This window comes from Lontra canadensis, unplaced genomic scaffold (assembly GCF_010015895.1).
Source record: "Lontra canadensis isolate GAN:19392208 unplaced genomic scaffold, GSC_riverotter_1.0 scaffold56, whole genome shotgun sequence".
Lineage (NCBI taxonomy): Eukaryota > Metazoa > Chordata > Mammalia > Carnivora > Mustelidae > Lontra > Lontra canadensis.
This window is the reverse complement of record NW_022631050.1, coordinates 6,233,388-6,258,466: the sequence shown is the minus strand read 5'-3', so window position 1 is coordinate 6,258,466 and position 25,079 is coordinate 6,233,388. Positions and strand designations below refer to the sequence as shown.

The 25,079-nt window shown below is 50.8% G+C and overlaps 2 protein-coding genes across 7 annotated transcripts; both read right to left on the bottom strand.

Moving 5' to 3' along the window:
* Positions 1–4,876: 4,876 nt before the first annotated feature.
* ABCF3 (ATP binding cassette subfamily F member 3) lies at positions 4,877–12,087 on the bottom strand. 3 transcript variants are annotated; one of them, XM_032875494.1, is made up of 20 exons: positions 11,560–11,687; positions 11,340–11,419; positions 10,784–10,830; positions 10,494–10,591; positions 10,270–10,392; positions 9,835–10,101; positions 9,438–9,518; positions 9,289–9,348; positions 9,134–9,190; positions 9,001–9,023; positions 8,842–8,897; positions 8,526–8,726; positions 8,352–8,428; positions 7,018–7,062; positions 6,809–6,941; positions 6,141–6,229; positions 5,956–6,047; positions 5,638–5,770; positions 5,427–5,514; positions 4,877–5,339 (listed from the first exon to the last, which is right to left on the bottom strand). In XM_032875494.1, exons 1-20 carry the CDS (start codon positions 11,577–11,579, stop codon positions 5,181–5,183), a joined length of 1,929 nt encoding a protein of 642 aa, XP_032731385.1. In that variant the 5' UTR covers positions 11,580–11,687; the 3' UTR covers positions 4,877–5,180. The 3 variants fall into 3 exon arrangements, with proteins under 3 accessions (XP_032731385.1, XP_032731387.1, XP_032731386.1); XM_032875496.1 differs by lacking the exons at positions 10,270–10,392; positions 10,494–10,591; positions 10,784–10,830; positions 11,340–11,419; positions 11,560–11,687 and adding an exon at positions 11,937–12,087 and having other exon boundaries at positions 5,181–5,339; XM_032875495.1 differs by lacking the exons at positions 10,494–10,591; positions 10,784–10,830; positions 11,340–11,419; positions 11,560–11,687 and having other exon boundaries at positions 5,181–5,339; positions 10,308–10,392.
* A 2,134-nt stretch (positions 12,088–14,221) lies between these two features.
* AP2M1 (adaptor related protein complex 2 subunit mu 1) lies at positions 14,222–23,373 on the bottom strand. 4 transcript variants are annotated; one of them, XM_032875490.1, is made up of 13 exons: positions 23,261–23,373; positions 21,098–21,214; positions 19,907–19,912; positions 18,990–19,255; positions 18,157–18,239; positions 17,744–17,749; positions 17,412–17,547; positions 17,170–17,311; positions 16,550–16,669; positions 16,310–16,445; positions 16,121–16,218; positions 15,503–15,614; positions 14,222–14,838 (listed from the first exon to the last, which is right to left on the bottom strand). In XM_032875490.1, the coding sequence occupies exons 2-13, from the start codon at positions 21,169–21,171 to the stop codon at positions 14,704–14,706; spliced, it is 1,314 nt and encodes a 437-aa protein (XP_032731381.1). In that variant the 5' UTR covers positions 21,172–21,214; positions 23,261–23,373; the 3' UTR covers positions 14,222–14,703. The 4 variants fall into 4 exon arrangements, with proteins under 4 accessions (XP_032731381.1, XP_032731383.1, XP_032731382.1 ...); XM_032875492.1 differs by lacking the exon at positions 17,744–17,749; XM_032875491.1 differs by lacking the exon at positions 19,907–19,912 and having other exon boundaries at positions 14,704–14,838.
* Between the last annotated feature and the right edge of the window lie 1,706 nt (positions 23,374–25,079).

Sequence of the window (25,079 nt, the reverse complement as noted above, 5' to 3'; positions counted from 1 at the left end):
GTGGGCCTATGATGAGAGTTTTGCTTGTATTATCTGATTTAATATTCACAATAAACCTAGAGTATAAGGACCATTATTGTTCTCATTTTACAGATCAGGAAACTGAGGCACTGAGTAGTTTCACTTGCCAAGGTGACATAGCCTGTCAGTGATAGAATCCAGACTCAAATGCAGTTCTTTGTGATTCCAGAGCTAGCTCCCTAATTTACAAGTTAAAACAAGTCAGACTCACACTTACCCTCATCCCGGGTTCAAACACTTCCCCAAGAGGACAGAAGGGCTCCTGACCCTGGGCATGCTCAGGAGAATGTCACATATTATACAAAGAGCTGTGGAACAAAGCTGCAAACAGCTGATCTGGAGAGATGTGGTGAGGCTAGAAACCCACACACCTTGGTTCTTGGTCCCTTTCTGCACAAAAATGGGTACCTGAACCTGAGCAAGACACTCAACATCTTTCTGCTTTAAGTTCCTGTTCTGTAAAATGGGAATAACTCAGCATGGGCCATTTAACACAGAGGGAAGGAAAAGTGGGAGGAAAAGACCAAAAGCGAACATTTGTGAAGCATTCCTCAGAGTTAAAAATGCTGTAGTATCGATTGACAAACATTTAAGTACTCTAATTTAGAGTTTCAAAGGCCTCTCTCTATACAGCAAAGCAGAAATCACTTCCAAACCACCCATTTATTTAACTTAAAGAAAACAAACCTAGAATTACCAACAGGGCATGATGTATACATATTATAATGGGCTTAAATTATACGGTGATTTCTGCCCAACCCCATGCGAGTCAGCAGGTGCTAGGCAGTCTTCTGCTGCTTTCCCACACACATGCTTTCTGATGCCTGGTGCAGCCGACAAGGATGGCTGTGGGATGGCCCTCCTGGGGTGACATCTTGATGATGGCCCTGAGCATGTGTGTCTTCATGTCTGATTCCGTATCTCCGGAGGAGGTTCTAGGCTGCTGCCACATCAGTTCTCCCATGAAACGATACCCTTTGGATCCACAGCACTTTATACGAAGTTTGTGAAAAAATTTATTCAGTTCAGGGGCGCCTGAGTGGCTCAGTCGGTTCAGTGTCTGCCTTTGGCTCAGGTCAGAACCCTGGGATCAAGCTCCACATCGGGCTCCCTGTTTAGCGGAGAGTCTGCTTCCCTCTCTTCCTCTGCCTGCTGCTCTGCCTACTTTTGCTCTCTATCTCTCTGTCAAATAAATACATCTTTAAAAAAAATTATTCAGTTTATACAAAACCTTGTTTTGGTTAATCTATCCAACCACCCAAAGAAGCAGGCAGACAAAGTGCATTATGCCCATTTTACAGCTAAGGAGAATTTACTCCAGAGAGGTTGACTTGCCCAAGAGGCCCTCAGCAGTAGAGCTGGGCTAACCCACCCCTATATGAGACTCCGGTATACTGTGTTTTCGGATCTCCGATGACCCACTGAGCACCTAGCATGTCCGCCCCTGGGCTGGTATGCCCACTCATCAGCTTGCCCTCCTGAGAGACGCTTGCTCAAACCTCACCCCCTCCTACCTCATGCAACTAGTGACAAGTTTTATGTGTTGGAATTAAGAAGCGGACCGGTCAGCCTGTCACAGTAGGACCTAAGTGGCAGCCGTGTGAAGAGCTGAGGTCTAGAACCAGCCTGCCCTGCATCCAGGCCTCCTACCCACTGTCAATTCTGGTTCCTCATCTGTAAAGTGGGGATTAGACTTCCAGTTTGCAGGGTTGTGAGGACTGATTTAGTTCAAGTAAAGCACTTATGATGGTACCTGTTACAAAAGACCCCAATGAATATTAACTTCTTTCCTTAGCATTGTGCTGAAAGGAACAAGGGAAGGTTTAAAAGGATCCCTTTTTAAACTCTTACGTGTCCCAAAGCTTTCCTTTCACTTATTTCAAGGCTCAGGTCCAGAAGTAGCAGCTCTCCCTCATTTGGGCAGTGCTCAAAACCTCTGCTGAGTCTGCTCACCACACTCCCAGGTCTCTCCTCTGCCTCCATCACCCTGACCCCATGTCCTTAGCGTCAGATTTTGGTCATACCCTCCCTGCTGGTCTCCTTGCCTCAGCTCTCTCCTCCTCCAATGCTGTTCTCTACTTTTTCTCACATCAGTTTTCCCCAAATATTCACTTACCAAGCATTTTAATTGAGCTTAGATGATGTATGGAAGATGCAAAAATGAGCAAGCCATTCAAGGATATCCAGGCAAGCTGGGATCTACAATCTTGATTAATAACTGCATGCAGCTTGTCATCGGGCAGCACATGGTGCTGGGAAACCCACTTGGAGGAACTCGGGGTTGAAGTGGAGTCCATCGCTCCAGGCTTGAAAATCCCTCACAGCCCTGCAGTCAGGTTACGGACCTACCCTGTGGGGCCGCCTGGTACCTCCCAGAAGCTGTCTTCCAGTCTCCATGCTCAGGCTCAACCACAGCCAGGATGCTCTGGTGCCAGGGGGGTGTTATCTGGTTTGTGTCTGTGGGGAGACCAGACCAGGCCAGGGGAGCAGCTCCTAGTAGGGTGTTCTGTTTCAAAATGACAGATCTGGCTGGGGCATGGTCAGACAGGGTAAAATGCACCTTCTCTCCTATTCTGCACTAAAGTTGGCCTGGAAACCAGTGAGCACTTAGCAAAATGTCTGCATCAGGCAGATCTCAAGACAGTGATGGCACACTGGAATGAATAATTCTGTGACTGCCATCTTTGAGAAGCATGTAGATGGATACAGAGACCCATGGCACCCTGGGCCACTAGGAACTGGCCAGATTGTCTGAGAAGGCATCGGTGAGAGTGGGAGGGCCAGCAGAAGCAGGGAGGCCAGGATTTCAATGAAGACCCTGCAAATTGAGGCAGTCTCAACCCCGGCAGCTCGGGATTGGTCTAACAACTTGACATAGGCAGGGCAGCTCCATCTCCAGCAGCCGTGGAAGATCAGCTTCCCAGTGGCTGGGGATAGGGTCTCCATAGCTGCCATGATGGGCTACCTGGAGTGATCATGGGAAGTCTTTTGTGTCGCCTTCCTCTCTCCTCCCTGTCCCATGCTCTCTGGGATGGAGCCGGGTGACTTTGTCCACATTTTCCATCCTCAAGACAACCATCTTCTGCCAGCCACCCTCCCCTAACTTCCAGAAGTTCACTTTACACATTTATTGTGGGATCTTTCTCAGCTGCTGTTCATTCGTCCCACCTTTCCGAAGTCTGGCCACATAGGCTTGTACTGTCATTTATAAAAACTCTTCATGTTTCTCCCATGGAATCATAAAATTGGAAGCTAACCCAGAGGCTATATTGTGTTCCTCCTACCCAAGAGCCCTTCTCTAGGGCCTGGCAGCGCTGAGCAGTCTGAGATGGGAAACTCACTCTCTGAAAGCAGCCTGAGCTATTTAAAGTCTTCCTTCCTTTGAGCCCAAACCAGTCTACCTCTGGAGTCACTCAAGAGAAAATTTACCTCTTTTCTCATAGTCTTCATAGACTGGTCGCCCACGAATCACTTTGAGCACTTGTGTATTATATGCTTGCAGCTAATCCTCACAAGTGTCCTATCAAGAGACCAGGGAGGCAAGTGTTCAAAAAGGTTCAGCGATTTGCTGTGGTTACCCAGCTAATGCTGGCAGCTGGGACTTGATCTCAGGCCCAACTCCAAGGCCTGTGCTCTCTGTACACAAAGCCACCTCCAAAGCAGACTCTCTGCCACAGGACCCTTCAGCTGCATTTTTACTCGCTGGGGAGTTGAGGACTCCTAAAGGGATTCACAAGTTACTGAGGGGTGAAAAGGCCGAGAGCCTTGCAAACAGGCAGGTGTGGAGCCTACCCAGGTGTCCCCCGACTGGCCCACCTGCAGGCCTGAGGCTGGGAGTTTGGAGGGGGCTGGGAGAAGGCCCTCAGGACTTTGAGGGTGCGCCTGGCCACAAACATGGCCAGACGTCTGAGAGGATGGAGGCTGAGGTGGCTGGCTGCTGAGTGGCCCTTTGGCCAGGTTCCTGTGGCCATCAGCACCTGCTCTGTAGGTAACGGAACCTTCCCGTCTTTATTCTCCTTTTTTCCAAAACAGGTTCTTTCCCCCAACTACCTACACACCAGAACAGCCTCAGGGGCTTAGACTCCTAGGTCGAACTCTGTCAATTCTCCAGAGGCCAGTCAGCTCCTTCTGTGGACTCTGGTTTCTCCATTGTCTTTCGGGAACACAAAGTTCCTATTTTAGTGTCTTCCAACAATTACAGAGAGCGGCTAAGTCCTCAAGAAACAGTATTTATAAGTCATACAACCTCTGTTAAACATCTCCTCTCTGAGATCGCTTCATTGAAAGACAAAGTGCTGTTTCTTCCCATTCGACCCCATTCTCAATTCTCTTACTTCCCAGGCCCCTTCTACATGGTTTGAGGGAAAAGAAAGAACATGAAATCACCCAAGCAAAATGGGGACAAAGACAGTTTCTTGGTTTCTCTTCAGCTCCATCTAAGGGTCTAGACCAGAGAAGCAGGGGGAGCCTACATCAGAGACCACTGGACTAAGCAACTGACAAACCATGATTTGTCAGGTTACAGCATCAGTTCATTCCCACGAGGTGTGGGGCTGAGGCAGCAGAAAGCAAGCCTTCAGCTAAGGCTGTGCCTGGGCTGCGGCAACCAGCAGCCCAGTGATGTACTGCGTTATCCTTCATTCCACCAGCTCGGCCCACCCGACGTCAGGCAGGCGACCTCGGAGCCCTGGCGGCTTTAATGATGTCTCCTTCCAGAGACAAGACTTGCGCTGCCATGGGCTTCATCTGTGTGACTGATACAAGTGTTACAAACACCCCAAACCCCAGAGCCCCCAGCCCCCAGCGGAGGAGAAGCGCTACAGCCCTGCCGGGGAGCAGCACACATGAGGCCAGGGAGATGCAGGGGCAGATTTAATTTACACAGCAGCCACTTGGGGCCCAGTCAGAGCCGGGGCAGTAGGAGAGATCTATAACCAGAGGGCACCTCCTGCCCTTTCCCTTGAAGCCCAGTCCTCACAGACACTTAGATGGGGCCCCCTGGGTTGTGCAGAGGACGCTCCAGTCAAAAGGAGATTCGGAAATAAGGCTGTCCCCAAAGCTGGGGGAAGTCCGTGGCCTGGAGATGGTCGCCTACATGGTGGCCCAGGGGTCTGAGAGTCCAGTCCACGTCCCGGGCACAGTCCTCACAGCCTGTGGCCCTAGAGGAAGCCCTCACGGCGGAACTGTTCCTGGAGAAGGGCACGGTACTGGTCAAACCCCCCCTCGACCCGGGTGACGCCGCCGCCTTCGCACACCCACAACTCTCGGCACACCAGCCGGATGAAGCGCTCGTCGTGGGACACCAAAATCACGCCGCCCTGAAAGACACAAGGCCAGGGGCACTCAGGGGCACCTTAGCGGTGCTGAGGCCTGGGGAGAGGTGGGCAGCCTGAAGGCACACTCACCCTGAAATTGTTGAGAGCACGGCCCAGAGCCTCAATCGTCTCCATATCCAGGTGGTTCGTCGGCTCATCCAGAATGTAGAAGTTGGGGCTGGAAGGCAGTGCCCAGGGAGGCAGGCAGTTACAGGGCTTGGAAGAAAATGAACTCCCCGATACGGAGACAAGACAAACATTCCACTATGCAAGATGGGGAGAGCAGAAGGCCAGAGCTCACCAGGGCATGGTCATCTGAGCAAAGGCTACCCGGCTCTTCTGGCCTCCGGACAAGCTGGCAACGGGACGCACGGCCAGTTCTCCAGAGATGCCATACCGGCCGAGCTGGTGACGATACTCCTCCTCAGGCCGCCCTGGAACAGGCCTCACGCCATCAAGTGGGTTCTTGAGCCGACTCCCTCCCATCACCCACCCCTCAGCCTTACCTCAATGCCCATGTCCTTATACCTAGACTCAGGGTTCGCTGCTCAGCACCCCACCCCAAGGCAGGCCTAGTTGTAGGGGTCCCCTCTTTCCTCCACTCGAGTCCCTATAGTACCGGGAAACCTGCGGGCCAGCAGTTCCACTGCGCTGACATTCAGGTCCAGCTGCTCCACGTGGTGCTGGCTGAAGTAGCCAATCTTCAGATTCCTATAGGCAGAAACAAAGGAGGAAAGACAGGGTGGAAGGCAATGCCCATAAAGGAGTGCAGCTACAGAGTCGCCAGGGACTGGGGGGATTTACCTGTGAGCATGTCTGATGCCCCGAACAGGTGCCAGGTCCCCCATGAGCAGCTTCAGCATGGTAGACTTCCCAGCCCCGTTCTCCCCAACCTGTCAAAAGAACCACGAGAATGCTGAAGAGTTGTCATGGGCAGAAAACAAAAGCAAAGATGAGCATTGGTTTTGACCAATGACTCCTTCAACAACCAATAAAATAATATTAATAATAATATTAATAAAATTAATATCTATATAAATGAAGAAACTAGTAAAGTCATAAAGGAAACTGACAGCTGAATACCTACTAAGAGCACGGGGTTTAACCCTCCCAAGAACCAAGTAAGGCAGCTGCTATCTCCATGCAGTAACCGAGCTACCACTCGGCAGAGTCAAGACTGGTTATCTGACCCTGAAGCCCATGCTATCTCCTCACTGCTCCGTGGTCTGAGGAAACTCAGATCTGAGACTAGGAAGATAAAGTCTTGCTCTATGTACTCATAAAGTACCACCAGCCAGGCTTTCTAGCTCTGCAGGGAAGTAGAGCAGGGAAGTAGAGCAAAGTCCTTGGCCCTGGCCAACTCCTGCTCCTGCATACCACTTCCCTTTGCCGCCGGAGGACCTGGGTCAATCCATACCACGTGCTGGGGTGGGAGAGTCTCAGCTCACGGAACAGAGGAACAGCAACCATACCACACAAATGCGGGACTCGAGATCAGCAGAGACGGAGAGGCGGCTGAAGATGACATGCTTAGGATCATAGTAGAAATCCACCTCATCTAGTTGCAGAATTGGCGGTGAGAACTTCTCAAACCCATCCGGGAACCTGCAGGAGGAGGTGGTAAGGAACACGGGAGCAGCCAGAAACGAGCTCCCCACCAGCCTCTCGGTCCAGCACTCACTTCATCACCACCTCCAACTCCTTGTCCACAGGTTTCAGCTCTGGTCTGAGGAGAGAGGGGGCAGACTAGATTTATGGCTTTAAAAACTAACTGTATTTATTCTTATTACACAAGTAACGTATGTTTAGAGAAAACTTAGAAAAAACTTGTACTCCCACCATCCAGACTATATTCTTATTTTAGAGTACCTTCTTCTAGTTCACTATATGTTGAAAAATAGGGTTATCTTTTTTGTAGGTTTTTGGCCTACCAGTTAAGACACTGTGGTAAATATTTCAATGTCACAAAAACCTAAGCCTTTTAGACTCCCCTCCTTGTGCTCCCCCCACCAGCACCTCTAGAAAGGTTGCTTTCAGATTAAGCCCCCAGCGTTCCACATCATTAGTCATTAAAGAAATGCAAATCAAAACTACAGTAAAATATCACTCACACCCACTAGGCTGACTAAAATTAAAAAGACAGATAATAAGTGTTGGCAAGGATGTGGAGAAATTGGAACCCGCGTACATTGCTGGGAGAAATCCAAAATGGTCTGGCTGCTTTAGAGAACAGTTTGGTAGTTCCTCAAAAAGTTAAACATAGGGGAGCCTGGGTGGCTCAGTGGGTTAAAGCCTCTGCCTTCAGCTCAGGTCATGATCCCAGGGTCCTGGGATCGAGCCCCACATCAGGCTCTCTGCTCCACAGGGAGCCTGCTTCCTCCTCTCTCTCTGCCTACTTGTGATCTCTGTCTGTCAAACAAATAAAAATCTTAAAAAAAAAAAAAAAAAAAAAGTTAAACATAGAATTATCTTGTAGCCTAGCAATTCCACTCCGAGGTACATACCCCAGAAAACAGAAAACCTATGTCCATATATAAACTTGTACACAAATGTTCAGAGCACTGTTAGTCATAAAAGCCAAAAAAGAGGAAACTTCCAATATCTCTTGACTGATGAGGCAATGGACAAAATGCTGTACATCCTTCCAATGAAATATTACCTGACCGTAAAAAGGAAGTACAGATACCCGCTACGGCATGAAAGAACCTCACCAACACTATGCTAGGTGAAATAAGCCAGACACAAAACATCACGTTATAGGATTCCATTTATATAAAATGTCCAGGATAAGCAAACAGATTAGAGAAAATAAATTAGGGGTTGGCTAGGCCTGTGGAGAGCAAGACTAATTCCCAACAGCAATGTAAATCGCTCTGTTTTCCTGTTGGAGAGGAGACTAAGGCTGGTTTCTAGAAAAGGGGAGACCTAGAATGGGAGGGCAAGGGATGGCCGGCAAAATGAGGGCAGAAATTAAGAGACTAGGAGTCACAGCCCGGTCAAGGGCACTGTACTCACAGCTTCTCCAGCATCTTAAGTTTACTCTGCACTTGAGAGGCTCTGTTGGCATTGTAGCGAAATCGGTCAATGAAAACCTGTGGGGACATGAGCGTAGGCACTGGTCAGGTTCCCTTACTCCTGCAGACTCTGACACCCATGGGATGGGGCCCCCAGCACTGCCTGTCCCCACACCTGGATATGCTGGCGATATTGCTGCTGTGCCTCATACTCCCGCTGCTGGTTAAGCAGCCGCTCCTGCTTGCTCTTGATGAAGGTCTCAAAGTCTCCCCGGTATCCATCTAGTCGCTGGCTGTGCAGGTGGATGATGTCTGTGGCTATGGCATTCAGGAAGTTGCGGTCGTGGGAGACGACCAGGATTGTAGAGGGCCATGTCTGAGGGGGTCACAGGATGGCAGGCCCAGTTTGGGAGAGCAGTCAGCTTCCAGCCCCCCAAGTGTCTTAGAGGCAGACCTCCCCTGGACCTACTCTAACATCTGTAGGCACTCACTTGCAGGTAATTCTCCAGCCACAGGATGGCCCTTACATCCAGCATGTTTGTGGGTTCTGGAAAGGTGGGGGCAGACATATTTGGGATTGAAGAGCTATAGAACCTGGATGTTGCCATCTATCCCTACCCCAAAGTCAGGGTTCCCCCTTTCAAACTCACCATCTAACAGCAGAAGATCTGGCCTATAGAAAAGAAGAATGGAAGCCTTAAGGTTTTAGGTCAGTAGCTCATGACCTCCCAAGAACCAAGCCCCATCCTCCACAGTATCTGTACACAGGCCCTGGAGACTGACCTAGCAAACAGAGCCCGGGCCAGGGCCAGTCTCATCCTCCAGCCACCTGAGAACTCCCTAAAGAAACAGAGATCACATCAGGGGTAGATATTTACCAAGAGAGGCAGAGGCAGAGTCAACAGTGCTGATAGCCAAGAATGGCAAGGGCCACTTACCGGGTGGGCTGCTGCTGCATTTTAGGGGTAAAGCCAAGCCCAGCAAGAATGACTGATGCCCTAGAAGTGAAGAAATTTTAGAGCCTGCCTGAAACAGGTGACAGAAGGGAAAGGTGAAATCTAAAGGAGGGAAGAGGAATTTTAAATACCTGGCGGGTGCCTTGTCTGCCTCAATCTCCTCCAGTTTGGCATATACTTCCGCCAACTGTGCAGCTTCTGAGCCCTCTGCCCTGGAGTGGAAATGGGAGGAAGAGCACTCAGCCTGAATGGGGGCATTCTAGGCGGAATGCCCTGTACTCTATGCAGTTGGAGAGCAGGCCGCTCACTGCCTTGTTGCCAGGACAGGAACGCACTACAGAAAGCACCTGCTCAAGTCCGTGAGGGCAGTGGGCAGTGTGGAAGGAACAGGGCGTTACAGCTCCACAGTGTCAGGTTCTAAGCTCTGCTGATTACTAGGATGAGAGTGCCAGTTACAGACTGTGGCACTATGACAGGCACTCTCTGAAGAACCATGGCTGCCGGTCATTCCCCATCTGTAGCCCTTACCTGCCAGTGGCAATCTGGGCGCTGAGCTCCCGCTCCCTCTGTAGAAGGTCCTCTCTCACAGTGTCACTCTCTAGCACACTCTGCAGGGCAGGCGTGTCATCTCCAGCAACCTCCTGCTCCACGTGCAGCAGGGAAATGTGGGCTGGAACTCGCAGGCTCCGAGTAGCCAACATCTTCAGGAGTGTTGTCTTCCCCAGCCCATTTCGACCCACCAGCCCATAGCGGCGGCCCCATGCCAGGTTCACATCTGCTCCAGCCAGCAGTACCCTGCAGGGGTAGTAGGAAGAAGACAAAGGGTGCTGCTCTAGAGACAGGTATACAACAAATTTAGCCACAAAAAAAACCAATGTTATTTTAAGCCCCATTTCATCTATCCAAATTCTCCTTTAATTGGAAAAAGAAAAGCGTCACCCCTCCCCACTGCCACTCCCTCACCTATCGCCAAAAGACACATCAAAGTTCTCAATTCGCACATCATACGATTTGTTCTTGCCAGATGATTCCAACCGACTCTCCTTTCTGCTGCCTGCCTGGCTGGCTGATGCCTCTTCCAAGACTCTTTCAAAGAGAGAAACGAATGGCTTTTAGCACTCCCAGCCACCCTTCCATCCCAATACAGACTGCTCTGTTCTCTTCTCAGCACTTCTTGCTAAACTCACAGAGGAGTGCTGGTCTTGAGTGTGTCTTTCTCCGAGCGCTTCTCCTGCTTTGCCTTCAGTCGAGCCTCAGCCTTCTCTAGTTTCTTTGCATTCACTGTCTAAAGGTCCAAACACAACCATTTCAGCCTAGGCTGGTAGGCTCAGAAAGGAGCCCCAGAAAGAACATCCCAAATTACCCTTTCAGTGAAAGACATAATCAGAAACCCCCAGAAAAATCCTCCAATATTTAAAGACAGTCAACTTCCATCCCCACTATAGACATGGTCCCTCCCTTTTTTCCTCCTCCTCACCGAGGACTGTTCCCTCTTTAGCAGTCCTGGAAGTTTGGTGCCACAGTCTGTAAGCGATAAGAAAAGCAGTCACCTTCTCCCTGAGGGAAGGGAAACTAACATTTTGAGTAACTAATATGAACCAGACACAGACAAAGACATTTAAAGGAAAACCTTACAATTCCAGAAATAGCTATCATCCTCCCCATATTTCAACGCAAAACAAAAACAAAAACAATTCCCAGATTAAGAATACAGAGACTGAGGCAGATAAGCAACTCCTACAAGCTCACACAGTTGATTAAAAAGCCACAAAATTGGTAAGTAAACCTAAGTCTGTCCAGCTCCAAGGCCCATAAGCTTCCTACCCTACCTAAGAGCTTGGAAAACTTTCCAACCCCATTCCCTTCATCAACAACCTCTTCTGCCCTCAGTAAAGACACCAAATAGCTTCTACATCTTCATTCTTTTGAAAAGGGGTACCAGGAGTCTTGGGCTCCAGGGGCTGGCTGGCTGGGGGGTGGGGGGAGGCTCAGACAAGGGCAGAGAGCAGCTAGTTCAATCTTCCCTCTCTCACCGTAGTTTTCTGTTATCTTTGACAACTGGATGGGGGCGTCTAGTAGCACCTGGCTGTTTCCCTGGGTCTGTGGCTCATCCCTTGAGGGTAGGAACAGAAAGCGCAGAATTAGGAATTGAAGAAAAACCTCTATGGCCATCAGACCTTCTTCCCTTACGTCTTGTCTCCTTACCGTCCGCCTTCCCATCGTCCCCACGAATCCCCCTACCCTGGCACGTACAGGCGCAGAGTGTTGTACATGCGCTGGCACACAGCCCTGATGCCCGCGTCATCCTTGCTGTCCCCGGACACCTCCTGCAACAGTTCCCCCACCGCTTCCACCAGGTCATCCACAGACTCGAAGTCCGCGCTGCCGCTGTGCAAGACGCCTGGGCCGGGAGTGGCAGGTCGAGGAAGATAACGGGTAGGGTAGACATACAAGCAGTTTTAGTCCCCGAAACACGGCCCCACTCCGGGCTCCAGACCTAACCGGCCCTCGGGACAAGAGGTCACGCAGAGGAGAGGCCTAGCAGCGGTCCCCGACATTGCCCTCCCTTAGCCTTTCTCCCAGTGACTTTCATTTTGGCCTCCCCAGCGCGCAAATTCCGTTCGACTCACCCGTAACGTAGTCGAAGACCTGTCCGTCAATTTCGGGGAACTCGCTCCGCAGGATTTCAGCGCAAGTCGCCGTGTTCCAGTCGGGCTCCCGTCCGCGCAGGCGCCGTTAGACCCGAGCCAAGACGCGCCTCCTGCCGGTCTCCCAAAAGCTCACCCCTCCTTCCAAAGCGCATGCGTAGTGGTGACGTAAGAAACGCGCAGAGTGCCCGGAACCCAGTGGACCGGGTGAACGGGGCTGGAGGAACCGTGCGCAAGCGCCGCTCAGAGCCTACGCTCTAGCCTCTCTCTCTCTGCGCTTGCGCAACGCCGTTTCCGCTGAAAAACTCGCCACATGTGTGGTTCTCGCTGCCTTCTGGGAGCTGGAGCTCCGAGAGGCGTTCGCTGCGGGGTGCAGGGCAGCCCGCGGCTTATCAGGACGCGATTCACCGATGGTCTTGCGGGTGGGAACCTCCCAAGAGACGGGCAGTTGATAAAGCACACGGGCTCCTTTAGGCGCTTCTGTGTCAGCACGCCCAGCCGGGTCCATTTTGGAGGCCACCTAGAGCTTTGCTGACTCATGCTTGGTGCTTGGGCTCTCAGAAGACCCCTGCACAGTTCTGAGAGGCCCATGGGTTTTGTTCTGGTCCCCAGGGCCTATGAGCTTCTGTATTCGCCAGGTGGCCAGCTTCCGTTCTCTCACCTCTGACAGATCAGGAGACCTCTGCGAATTGTGCTCACCTAGTCCTAACATCACCCCAGGGTACAAGCCACCACCAAAGGGCTAGAAAATGAGGTTGGCCAGTGCAAATTCACTGCTATTTATTCCCTACTTACACACCCAAAACAGACTTCTTTGCACCAGGAAGCTCAGCAAACGAGTGTATAAAGCTACTTCCACTGATTCCCTCTAGAAGTTAGGAATTTTCCCCAAATGATGTTATGGCATCACATTTAACGTGAATATTCTTCCAACCTAGCTCTAAGATTTTCACCTAAGATACATTATCCTTTTGCCATTAAGAAGGATCAATCCAACTATTTAGTTTAAAAAGCTGGGGCATCTGACTGGCTCAATCAGAGGAGCATGGATCGAACTCTTGATATTCAGGGTCCCAAGTTTGAGCCCCACGTTGGGTGTAGAAACTACTTAAATAAAACTTAAAAAAAAAAAAAAAAGTTTGAAAAGCTAAGCTACTAGATCTAACAAACACTTTATAGGCAACAGATGGAAAGGAATTTTGATGGGTAAACTACAAATGATGGCTTGACAACATTGCAAGAGCTGAGAGAGAACCTGTGGTTTATAGGATTTTAAAAGTGAGGGGTGCCTGAGTGGCTCAGTTGGTTAAGTGCTGGACTCTTGATTTCATCTCAGGTGGTGATCTCAGGGTCATGAGACCAAGTCCTGTATTGTGCTCTATGCTGGGTAAGGAGCCTGATTAAGATTCTCTCCCTCTCCCTCTGCTCTTCCCCACTCTCCTGCCCCCCTCTCAAATAAACAAACAAATAAATAAATAGCATTCACTGACCACAATGGACCTTGTTTAGATGTAGATACACGTTGTAAAAAATTCCACAGGACTCTTGGATTAAGTGTGAACGCAAATCATGAAATACTAAGGAACTGGCCATGAGTTGGTAATTGTTAAAGTTGAATGAATGATAGGACATGTGAGTTTATTATATTTTGATACTTGTATTTGAAATTTTCTCTGATAGATTTTTTAGGTTTAAAATGGCTGAAGTCAAACAAGGGAAGGATGATGAGGGCAAATTTGCTTGTATTTGCTCCAACACGCCAGCAAGGTATGGAATACTCCCCTCAAGGACAAGCTCATCACAAGATTCTTTGGAGAGGGGAGGTTATAGAAAAGAGAATCCCTTTTATCATCCACTCACCAATGTTTGGGAAGCCTGGGTAATTGGGTAGAGGAGAACTGAGGTCAGTTGCTTGGGATGGAGGGAAAATCCAAATGTAAACCTTGCTTAATCCCTGCTAATTAGAAAATACCTGCCTAAAGCTAAAACTGAACTAGGGAAAGAATCTCTACCCTCAGGGAATTGGGATCAGGTGGAGCTGCTTGCCCTTGAGGTTGTGTTTTGGGGAGACAGGAGACCTGGGGTAACACCAGTCAGGATAAGGGCTTGGATAACCTTGAAGGGCCTAACAATCGGCACAACACAAGAGAAAAGCCTTAAGACAGTTCAGAATGTGAAATTCTACTCACGCAGGCAGCATGAGGTTTGGGAAGAGCAATCTCATCAGTCCCCCTCCCCATCAAGCTTCCGCATTAACACTTAGCAACTCCGCTCTACAGTTTATTGGGTTTATAACTGGACAAAGTCACACGTGTACAAAATGAAGCTCACACTATCCCAAAGCAGAGTAGGGATTGAGGGCTGGGGATCCGTTACTGGCCTTTGGGGGAGCTCCGAGGTGAGGGGCAGCCAACCCTCCCACTCCAGAGAGATGTGGCCACAGGGGAGGGGAGGAAAGGGAGCCCACCTGGCTTTGGTCACAGAACAGAGAGCCTGGCATGGGCCAGGGCAGACAGATGGATGGTGGAGTAGGAGCCCTAGAAACCACCCTGCCTAGGGAGCCCAGGGAGCCCAGGGACTGCTCCACCAGTCCCGCTCGCAATGTGGTTGGTCCAGACCTAGACTCAGGGGCTGGTGCAAAGGGAAGGCAGCAAAGCAGGAGGGAGGAGACACTGAAGTGTGGTGGCCCAGGGCACCCAGACCCACGGAAAAGGGTGGGTGGAGAGGCAGGCTAGCTGCTACTAGGCAGCTAGCAGCGGGTCTCATAAATGCCACTGCGGCCAATATAGCGCACCCATTTGATGACATCATGGTCGCTGTAGTTCAGCTTCGGTTCAAACACCTTCAAGTAGCGCACCTTGAGGCCAGAGGGTGCGAATGGCACCTGGGTAAGGGACAGCTCCAGTTAGGGATGTGGTCTTCCTCTCACAGCTACTCTCCTCTGCAAAGTTCTGTAGCCCTGACCTACTTCATCTCTACTACAGGTGTCTGAATGATTGGGGTCCTGAAAGAAGCTGAGGGAAGCTTAAGAAGGGTCTTCTTAAGAGGTTACTAAAGAAGAAAGCATATCCAAGAGTAACTTAGAATAACCACTTAGGTTTGAAATCAGGCCCTGCCTGTGATAACTTGATTCAATTCCTTTAATCAGCAGGTGGCAGCAACCAAAGACCCACTGTAGAACACACTGATCCTGCTCAATAATATGGGCTTAAAAAATAAGGTGGAGAAAATTTTATGTCTAACATGCATAAAGCAAAGTCAGCCCATTCTCCTGTCTGTAGATAAACTTTGTGTCTTATTTGGCATTCAATCTAAATTTTTCCAAAAATTGTTTTTATGACAAGCTTTAGAAGTCAAAGATTTTTGTCAGTGTGGATAGCAATTTCCAGTAAGAGGCCTGAAGGGGGAAGGAATGGGTCTATGAATTAAATCATTTCCCCTCCCTAAGTCTCATCTGCAGGTGGTAAGGTGCAGAATTTGACCTGAACAATCCTAAGATCTTTCTTAGCACACCCTGCCATGGCTCTAAGGCCTCTCCTTTGCCATACCTCAAAGTTCATGGAAATGGGGGGTCGAGCCCATTTCTTCTTGTCATTGGTGGGCAGAAGTTCAATCTCAGCGCTGATCTGTGATTCCTTCATGCCTGCCATGCGCTTGATCCTGGGAACAGAGGGGCAGTAAGCAGCAAGTGCCCCTGATAGCTTGGAGGAGTTTTAAGGTAGAGGGTGCCTTTTTGGAGGGGTACGGACAAGGAAACTGAGGAGCATGTGGGAGGTGCCAGGACAAACAGTATGGGGAAGACCCTGCTAAGCACTTGCAATGGAACCTTGGGCCTGCTATTCCTTTGGCACTGTGGGCTGCAGTTTTAGCTTAAATACAAAAGCATGCTATCCCCTGCTAGTTCACAGAAATATTCCAGGGGAAAACATGGAAGCATTCCGATAAATGCATGCATGCACTCAAATGCGGGCATGTACACTTTCACATAGAGGTATAGGGGTGACAGCATAAGCAGAGGCTCCTGGAAAAAGACAGGCACACCGCCCCCCCCCCCACCACACACACAACACACTCACTCTCTCTCTCGCTCAAGAAAATGAAGGTAAAACTTAAATGGGGGTACAAGGCATCTTGAGACCTATAGCGGCCTCATGAAGGAGACTCACTTCCACACAATGGCGTTCTCGCTGGCCTTGTACTTGGCCTTCCCCTTCATGCAGATCACCTGTACCCCGCTTGTGTTCAGTGGGGTTGGGATCCTCACCTACAAGTGAGGGAGCTCTGTCAAGCCCTGACATCAGCTGCTTTTATACCCAGAGACAGTGCTGCTTCCTCCCCAAGTCCCTTGTTCTCACCTCAATCTTCTGAGCCAGTAATGAGGGCTTGAAATTGGACTTGATGACCACCTTGACCTCCAGCTTGGTGCGTCCCACTTCTCGCACTAGTGGGATCACCCGGAAAGGAAGGATGATGTCCTTGGTGGTACGATACCTTTAGGGGTTGGGAGCAAGGTTGGCACAGCAGAGCCTGTCCTCCTCCCTCCCCCGATTTCTCTTGGCCAGCAGCACCCCTGCCTCCTCACACCCCAGTGGCACCTCATTAGCTCAAACTCTCCATCAGGTGGGATGAAGCTGATGCTGCGTTCAGAGTCAAACTTGCTGAGTCGCACACACTGGTGGAACGTGCAGTCATCGATGGCAATTGATTGCTTCCCACTGCAAGCAGGGGCAGAAGGTCTCCTCGTTGTCACAGAAGAGTGGCAGGAGAGGGTTGGCTGGGAGGCTATCCCACCCCCAAAGGCTGCCACATCCTGGATGAGGCCTGCACTACAGACTGGAAAGCTACCAGAATGCAGCTTTCTGACTCAGGGGTCCCTGGTACTGATTTATGGAGAGTGGGAGCTTTGCAAGCTCATCTCTGGAGAACTCTGTTGCTTGGGACCCAGAGATTTCAGGCACAATGGGAGGCCATCAATACATATAGAAGAGTCTCAGCCCTGGGGATCAAACAAAGGGGTCTACTCTTGAAGTAGGATGAGGACAATCTTCTCATCTCTCGTAAGCAAAGATGTCAAGAGGAACCAGGCAAGCATACCCTTGGGAAGAGGGAGTCTGCATTACTGCAGAAATGGTATCTTGAAGGAATCTGTGATAGACCAAGCCCCGCTCAGCCCTCGAAGGTCCACCCTCTCCCACCAGCAATCCCGCTCAGGCACCTCTTGCTGGTTTCATCAGCTGTGCCTTTGCCTTGCTTCTCAATGACAATCTTGTCGTTCATCCCAAACTTGCATTCAGGCATGCCACTCAGGTAGCTCTTCATCACCACCCGGCCTGACACATGGGCGCTCAGCACCTGCCCTGGTGACAGACAGACAGACAGACACATGGGAACATGTGAGTTAGGACAAGAGTGCTGCCCTATCCCTGCCCCTCCGGCTCATTCCAAGTGGGCTCTCACCCTGGGGGGACATGAGGAGGTTCACACTCTCTAGCACGTCCAAGAAGAGCTCATTCCGGCGGTACTTGATGCCCTCCCGCCGCCAGCCGATCTGCCCGGTCACCTGGCTGGTGATCTGCGATTGTTCTTCCTTTGTCTACATGGGGTGACAGAGAAAAACACGAATGGCCTCATTCCTCTCCACCTTCAATGACCCTGTCTCTATCCCCACTCTACTCTCATCCCCCCTCCCTTCCAGTCCCCCCACGCTGCCAATAACTCATCGTCCCCATGAGCTCCATGTGGCAGGACCTGAAGAAAGCTGTAAAGGTGAAGCTGAGGGAACTGCTTACCTGATGCTGGAGGCCAAAGGGCCAATGTGATGCCCGCAGGAAGCAGTAGGGGAGCACAGACGGGAAGAGGCAGGCAGAAAAGGAGGAGAAGGCAGCTATAAGATCTGGACCCCAGAGGAGGGCCCACGCTCTCCCCTTCTGAGGAATACCAGGCCTCCAGGGCAGCCCACACCCTTCCTTCCCCCAGTGCAGAAGGAAACTGCTTGAAGTGTATTCCCAGTAACAGAGATGCTGAGTCGGCTGCTCCTAGGGTGGAGGGCCACATGAGGCAAAATAGGCCTGCAATCACGGTAGAGGGCTCAAGCCAGCACTTCCTGTCAGAGGTGGGCTCTTGAGTCATCTGGGACAAGGCTGTGAGGGGGATGCTCAAGGTAGATGGGCCCCACCCTTGCTGTGGCTATCCCACTGAGTACCTGGCTCTTGATACCCTGCTGGGTGATGAAGGTTTTCAGTGCGCCTGTCTCTGAATTCTGTGGATAGCCAAAGTCCAGGATCTCTGCAAAAGGAAGGGAACCATCACCCCCTGGAAAAAACTGAAGGCGCCTTCAGTCCAGTCCCTCCCCTGGCCTGGACATATCTGGCCAGCACAGCTCTAGAAGACCATGGGATCATCTGCAGCAATGTCCTCTGGCTTTGTAGCATTTACTGTGGTATTTGTGCTCCATAAGAAACATACTTAAAACATCAGATTTTTTCACAGAGAAAATCAGAAGAATCTCATGGCCAGTGTGTGAGAAATCAAGAAGCGCTGAGACCTTAGAAAACAGACTCTGAGGAGATGGAAAGACTCTGTTTCCTTTAATCATAACCTACAGAGGAACAGAGATAATGCAACCCCAGAAGTCGGTAATATCTCACTGTCCTACAGGCTCTGAGGTAGCTGTTGAGACAGAAAGCTGGAAGGACACTCGGTGAACTAAGGCCCAAACCACAAAGGTAAGAGGGAAATGTGCTTAACTGCAGGAGGCCCAGCTAAAAGCCCCCCAGTTAGATTCCTAGCCCCCTGAAATATCTTTTGGTCCCCACCCCTTTTCCCCACCTCTACTCACTAGCCTATTTCTGTGTTCTACTTCAGAGCAGCCTTTAAGGCTGAATTTAGACTGGCTTTCTCAGGGCTCAAAAGACCAGACAGGAAAGAAAGTAAGTTCACAGGACACTGGAGGGAACCTCACACATGCTCCCTACCTCCAGGCAAGGCCCCATCAGATCCATCCCCACCCTAGGCCCACCACCCTGCCAGCCTCACCATCCAGCAGCTCATATATGAGCACAAAATTGTTCTTGATGTTCTCTTCGCTGATCTTGCCAAAGTAGGCAGCCATTACGTCACACATCTTATAGAGGAATTCGAAGACCATGGCAGCATTGACATTCTGCTTGGTGACAGCTGCCAACCAGATGTTGGACCGCTTAACATGGAAGAAACTGGTGCGAGCGATGTTGGTGACGGGGCTGCGCACCTGCTGTCGGGCGTGGATAACATTGACCCGAAAGGCATCCACTGCGTTCCTCCTGAGGAAAAGGGTACACAGGGGCTGCTCAGCACCCCGTCAAACCTCACTCCATGGGGATGTTAACCACAGCTGTTAACAACCTTTCCCCCCTTCACTGCTTAAGTCTGACATGTACTCTGAAGCCAACACCTAAACCGCTGGGGCAGTTCCCTTGTGGCTCCCAGCAGAGGCACGGGAGTAGGGCCAGAGCAGAGCTGGTGTCTGAAAGCCACCAGAGATAGGGAAATCAGGTGGGAATGACAGGACAGGCATACCGCTAATAAAGTGAAGTCCATTAGGCTTAAGGAGGTATATTCCTGACTCCCAGACCTGGCCCCAATTTCCCAGCTGCCACCTCTCTAGTTTCTCAGTAAGCTCCAGGCCCAAATTAGAAAGATACCCTGCTCCTTCTTCAGTTCTCCCACTTGTTATCCTACCAGTGGGGAGGCCTGGCTCTTCCAGAAGTGAGACAAAGCCAGCATGACTTCAGAGAAGGTTCTAATCTACCGAGGAAAAGGCACCAAGGGGCCATGGAGCTGGGCCATTCATTCCTGTCCAGGGTCCAATTCCAGGACGAGTTCAGGGAATGAAAACAGATGAAGGAAACAATGATGGGGGGCAGGGCCCCCCACCCACCTGTGCCTGGGTGGCAGCTTGATAGGCTGCTTACCTATTGCTACGGCAGCCAATGAGATGGGATGAGAGAAATGACGCCAGCAAGAAGAGGAGAGTGACAGCAACGAGAGAGAGGATTAGACACAACACACTGGGGCAGGCAGCACACAACATGAGGTGGAAGCAGACGAGCAACAGGCAAGGGGCGGAAAGCACAGCAAGGCACGCAAGACAGTATGTGCCCTGGCTTAAGCAGGTTCATCCAGGGTAGGAGAGGGTGCGGATGGGTACAGCCAGCCAGGTTCAGGGAAGCCAGGCACTCCCACAACTCTAGTTCATGCCCACCACCAGCCAATGGACAAACAGCCACAAAGGCCAGGCCAGCCCATTAGCCATGGAGCTGGGAGCCAAGGAGCTAGGGTACTACAGCAGGCCCATTCTGTAACTATCTGTCCTAAGCTCTTAAAGGAAGAAAAACGGCAGCACAAACCAGAGGAGCCTGATTTCATTAGAGCTGCTGAGGCTAGGATGTGTCCCCTCACTGAGGAAAGAACAGTGGCATGCAGGGTGGGGCAGAATGAGAAGGCCGTCTGTGCCTCCTTGTTAAGGTCTGAGGGACCCAGAACAAGGAGCTCTTCCAGGTCTACTGATAGGCCAGAAAGGGCTGCATGGCCTCCCTGCCCATCCCTCAGTGACCCTGAGGCGTGCTCACAACCTCTCTTCTAGAAGTGGCCCAGAGGAATTGAAAACAGCTGAGTCAGCAGCCTGCCTCCTCCCAAAAAGGGAGTGGGAGCGGATCTGGCAGCCTGCAGAGGCTTTCAGAAGAATTCAGCGAAGGCTTTCACCAAGTGAAGGGCTTCTGAGACTTATATGGACTAGTACCACTCACCTGGCCACTAACTTTACCTCCTGGAGAAAGATCTCCCATCCCCTCAAAGGAGGAATTAATTTGCCAGGGCAAAAGCACTCATCTCCAGCAACTAGGTCTGTCACTAAGGGAAACAGAAGGCAGGAAGGGCAGGAGTTCCTAAGACTGTGGAGGCCCACAAGGTTCCACAGGTCCCGCCTATTGCCAGGCCAATACCACCAGACTTAATGGGAACCAGGCTTTATTAGCGGAGCTTCTAGGATGCAGCAAGGGGTGGGGTGGCCAAAGTCAAGACTCTGGTAGGAACGGACCTGCTCTTGCATGCTGGGAAGGAGGGATGAAGGGTGGGGGCACAGCTGGTTCAGCCAGGGGACTCACCCGATGTCATCTCGGTAGACCCGGGAGATGAGCACCTCCCCCTTGTGATTATAGATGAATAAGCCTCCAATCATGGCGGCAGCTCAGTCTCCAAGGCCCATCGCTCTGAGAACAGACCTAGGACAGGGGGAGGCAGGGTAAGGGAAGGCCTGAGAACCTCTGCCAACATCCCCTGTGGGGCTGTGTAGGTCACTAGCTGGGCTTTTTTTCCTGACTCAACCCTCCAGTAAGTGACCCTGAAGTCCTCCCCAGGCATGCCCCTCCCCTTAGCCAGGCTCCAGTTCCTGTTTATCTGACACTGGAAAGGAGAAAAGAAATGGAGAGGGACTTGGGCCCAGGATTCTAAGGCCATTTTGATCCTCCCTTTTCTGGGGCTGAGCCCAAAGAGTAGCCCCCTCCCCCTCCCTCTCTTCACAGTGCTGAGTTCAGCACGGATCCTTTTTTGGCCCCTTCCTGTGCAGACTCTCACTCAGACTCTAGCTGGTGAGTCACTGTGAAGGCCTGCCTGCGGCTGCAGGAATGGCGGTAGGAATTACTCCACTTGGTTCAGGCCTGGGGCCCCCAGGCACAGCTTTAGGAGTACCTGGTCTCTCAGGCTCCACTACCCTTCTGAGAAGACGGCAGGGCCTGAACCTGCAGCTCTCTAATTCACAGAAGTCTAAACATTCCAGGAAAGGGTGTGCAGGGCGTGGGGAGGAGAGAAGGGAGGCCTTAGGCCCTGACTCCAACCCAGGAGTGTGACTCCAACCAATCCCAGGCAGTCAGATAAGCAGGCAAAAGAGCAGAGTAGAAAGGCCCCAGCCCTGGCAGGCTACACTTCAATGACCCAAGCTTATTAGTTATTTTTAACCACCTCCCTTTCAAAAAGGGCGGATCCCTCTCAGCTCCCAAATGCAATAAAAATAAGGGGGTAGGGGTACAGGTTCATAAAAGGAAGAGATCAACCCAGCTGAAATTCTATGATTCCAGACCCATGACATAACTCATTTCTGGCCTGAGTACCTACAAGCAAGGAGTGGAATACGTGAATTATCCAAATTATTTGGGTCAAACTAACTTAGAGTGTTTGCAAGAAGAAAAAAGGTTAATTTAATTCTAGATTTCCTGAATTAGCGCTGGTATTAATTTTACAGGGCAGAGAGAGTTTAGCAGACTTTTCTAAACTGGAAAATAAAACCAATTACTTTGGCCATCAGGGTCTCCAAAACTCAGTGAGAGGCTCTCAAGGTGGTGGTGGATACATTCCACCCCTCGTCCCAAAGAGGCTGAGAGAAGAAATGCAAAATGGAGGTAGAGCCCTGGGCAAAGAAGCAAGTTCACAGGTATCAAGTGGTAGGGACCTCCGAGCACCACAGGAGCAGAGGTGAGGCCCGGGACAAGAAGGGAATACTGAGTTAAGGGGAAAGACTGGTAGAAACAGCCGGGCGGTCTACTTCAGGTGAGGCTGCAGCAGCAAAGGCCCGGGATGGGGGGTGGGGCAGCGTTACATCTGGACGAAGGAGTTTCCAGTGTGGCAAAGGTCAAGCCTTTGAAGAGGAAAAACAGCACGGAGAGCCTGACAGTGGTGAATAAGGGAAAGTTGGGGCTGCGTAACCTGCTTTGGGGTTCAAGCGTAGAGGCATGAGCGGGTGGTGGGCTTTTCTCCCTGGGGAGGAAGACATCGCGGGAAAAAAATGGCTCCACGGGGGTGCGAGGGCTGTCACAGGCCTGAGGAAGAAGAGCCGCGGGGTGTCACTCAACTGGGGGGAGGGGGTGCCGCAGGGTGGGAAGCTTGTCACAGTCCAGGGAGGCGGCACAAGGGGGTGTCACTGTCCTAGGGGACGGGGAATTGTCCTTGCGCTGAGAGGAGGAGGCGCAAAGGAGCAGGAGGGTTGTCACGATCCCGGGTAGGGGGGCGCCGTGCAGCGTCCCCGCTCTGAGAGGATTCCAGTAAGTCTCCTTCTCCCGGGAGGCGCCGGACGGGTCAGGTGGAGGGCGCCGCTCCTTGCCCGTCCTGCAACCGCGCCCCGGGCGCCCCCGCCCCGCCGTCAGCTCCCTCTCGATCTGAAGGCTGAAGCCACTCCCTGATGTGGGCAGCTTTCCGCGTAGCGCAGCGCAGGGAAAGGCAAAGCTGGGCAGCGAGGTAGGCGTTCTCCCTCACCCTTGGCCAGATCCGGAGCTTACCTGGTGTCTGCGGCCCCCTGCTCTGCCTGCCCGGCCACTCTCCAGATCCCAAGATGTCCGCCCGCCCCCTGCTCGCCAGCCCGCTGCCTCGGCTTTCACCGCAGTGCCGCGGCCCCGCCCCGAACACAGTTGCGCGTGCGCGTCCGGTGGACGCGCCGACTACATATCCCGTCAGGCCCTTCGACCTTCTCTTTGCAATTTTAAGCTTTCTAGGTTCAGTAAAACTACAACTACCGACAGGCTTCGGCGGGGTAGGCGTGCTATGAGTAGGGATAGGAGGGGCCTTATCCAGCCTTTCACGAAATACACATCCCATCATATGCCGCTCCACTGACTTTATTTTCCCCGCTGAGCATTCTGGGAATTGTAGTCTGCAATCCATCCTGTTCCTATTTCAGTGTTTAAGACAGCTTCAGAGGATTAATGCCATTTGTTGAAGCCCATCTGTTAAGCCTTAGATTGCTGCAGGCCTTTTCTGTCTCAGGAGTCCGAGGACTGGCTGTGCTCACTTTACACACACACACACACACACACACACACACACACACGACTTGGCAGAAGTGTTTGTACTGAATTTCCTGCTTTCTAACACCACCTCTGATTCTCTCAAGAGTTTTTCATCAAATACTTGTTCCGGACATGAGCCCTTTCCCAGAGATCAAGACCCAAGTAAAAGGGCAGGGAGTGAGGAGGCAAATACTTGTAAGAAACTAGCCAAATCTTTTCAAGAATGTCTGTTCTATCCCAGCTATTTATACGTATGTGACTTCTGGAGCCCAGGACCTGTGTGCCTTCTAGTGACAGCATATATGTTGCTTTAAAAACCGTTGGCAAGTTTATTTATTTACTCTTATTTATTTTTTAAAGGTTTTATTTATTTATTGAGAGGGAGAGAGAGAAAGCATAAGCAGGAGGGAAGGGTAGAGGGAGAAGCAGACTCCCCACTGAGCAGGACTCAATCCCAGGAATCTGGGATCATGATCTGAGCTGAAGGCAGACGCTCAACTGACTGAGCCACCCAGGTGCCCACCCTTGGCAGGTTTAATTTAACTGGATACAGAATTTGAAATCCCCTCTCTGATGAACAGAGTTAATCTTCACATCCAAGCTGAGAAGAAGAGACAGAGCAAACCCTCAGACATGAAAGGCCTACTTGACTTTTGCAGGACCTAAAGAAAATCTGTTAGCTCTTTCTGCAGGGAGAGATGCCCTGCTGCCTTCACTGCTGCTGAGCCTATCATGGGAGGAAGGGCAAAAAAAGGCAAACCTGGTCGCAAACCCTACTCCCAGCATCCTCCTGCTACAAGCCAGGGTGTGGCAGGATGAGGATCTGCTCTCCTTTAAATGGTGGTCACAGTGTGAATCCATTGAGTGATCGAATAGTGGCATTTCTAATTCTTGAACCAGCATTCAAAACTTCACTGCTACCTTCCCAAAAGCTTTATCTTCAGTAATACCCTACCAATTTAGAGTAAATAATAATAATAATAATGATAATAATAATAATAGCTACCATTTATTGAGCACCTATTCTACTCTGTGCCAGGCACTGTGCTAGGCACTTTTCGTACAATATCTAATTTAAATCCTCACAACAACCCTGTGAGGTAGGTATTATTATCATCATTTTACATATGAGGGAATTGAGGCTCAGAGAGATTAAATAACTCTCTTATCATGAAACCAAAAAGTAGTAGAGCTGGAATTCAAACCCAGAACAACCTGACTCCAAATCCTATGCTCCTGTGAATTAGAGTAGAGGCAGAGGGGAGAGGAAGGCCCATATTTGAGAAAGATTTTTGGAGTGGAATGATATGAT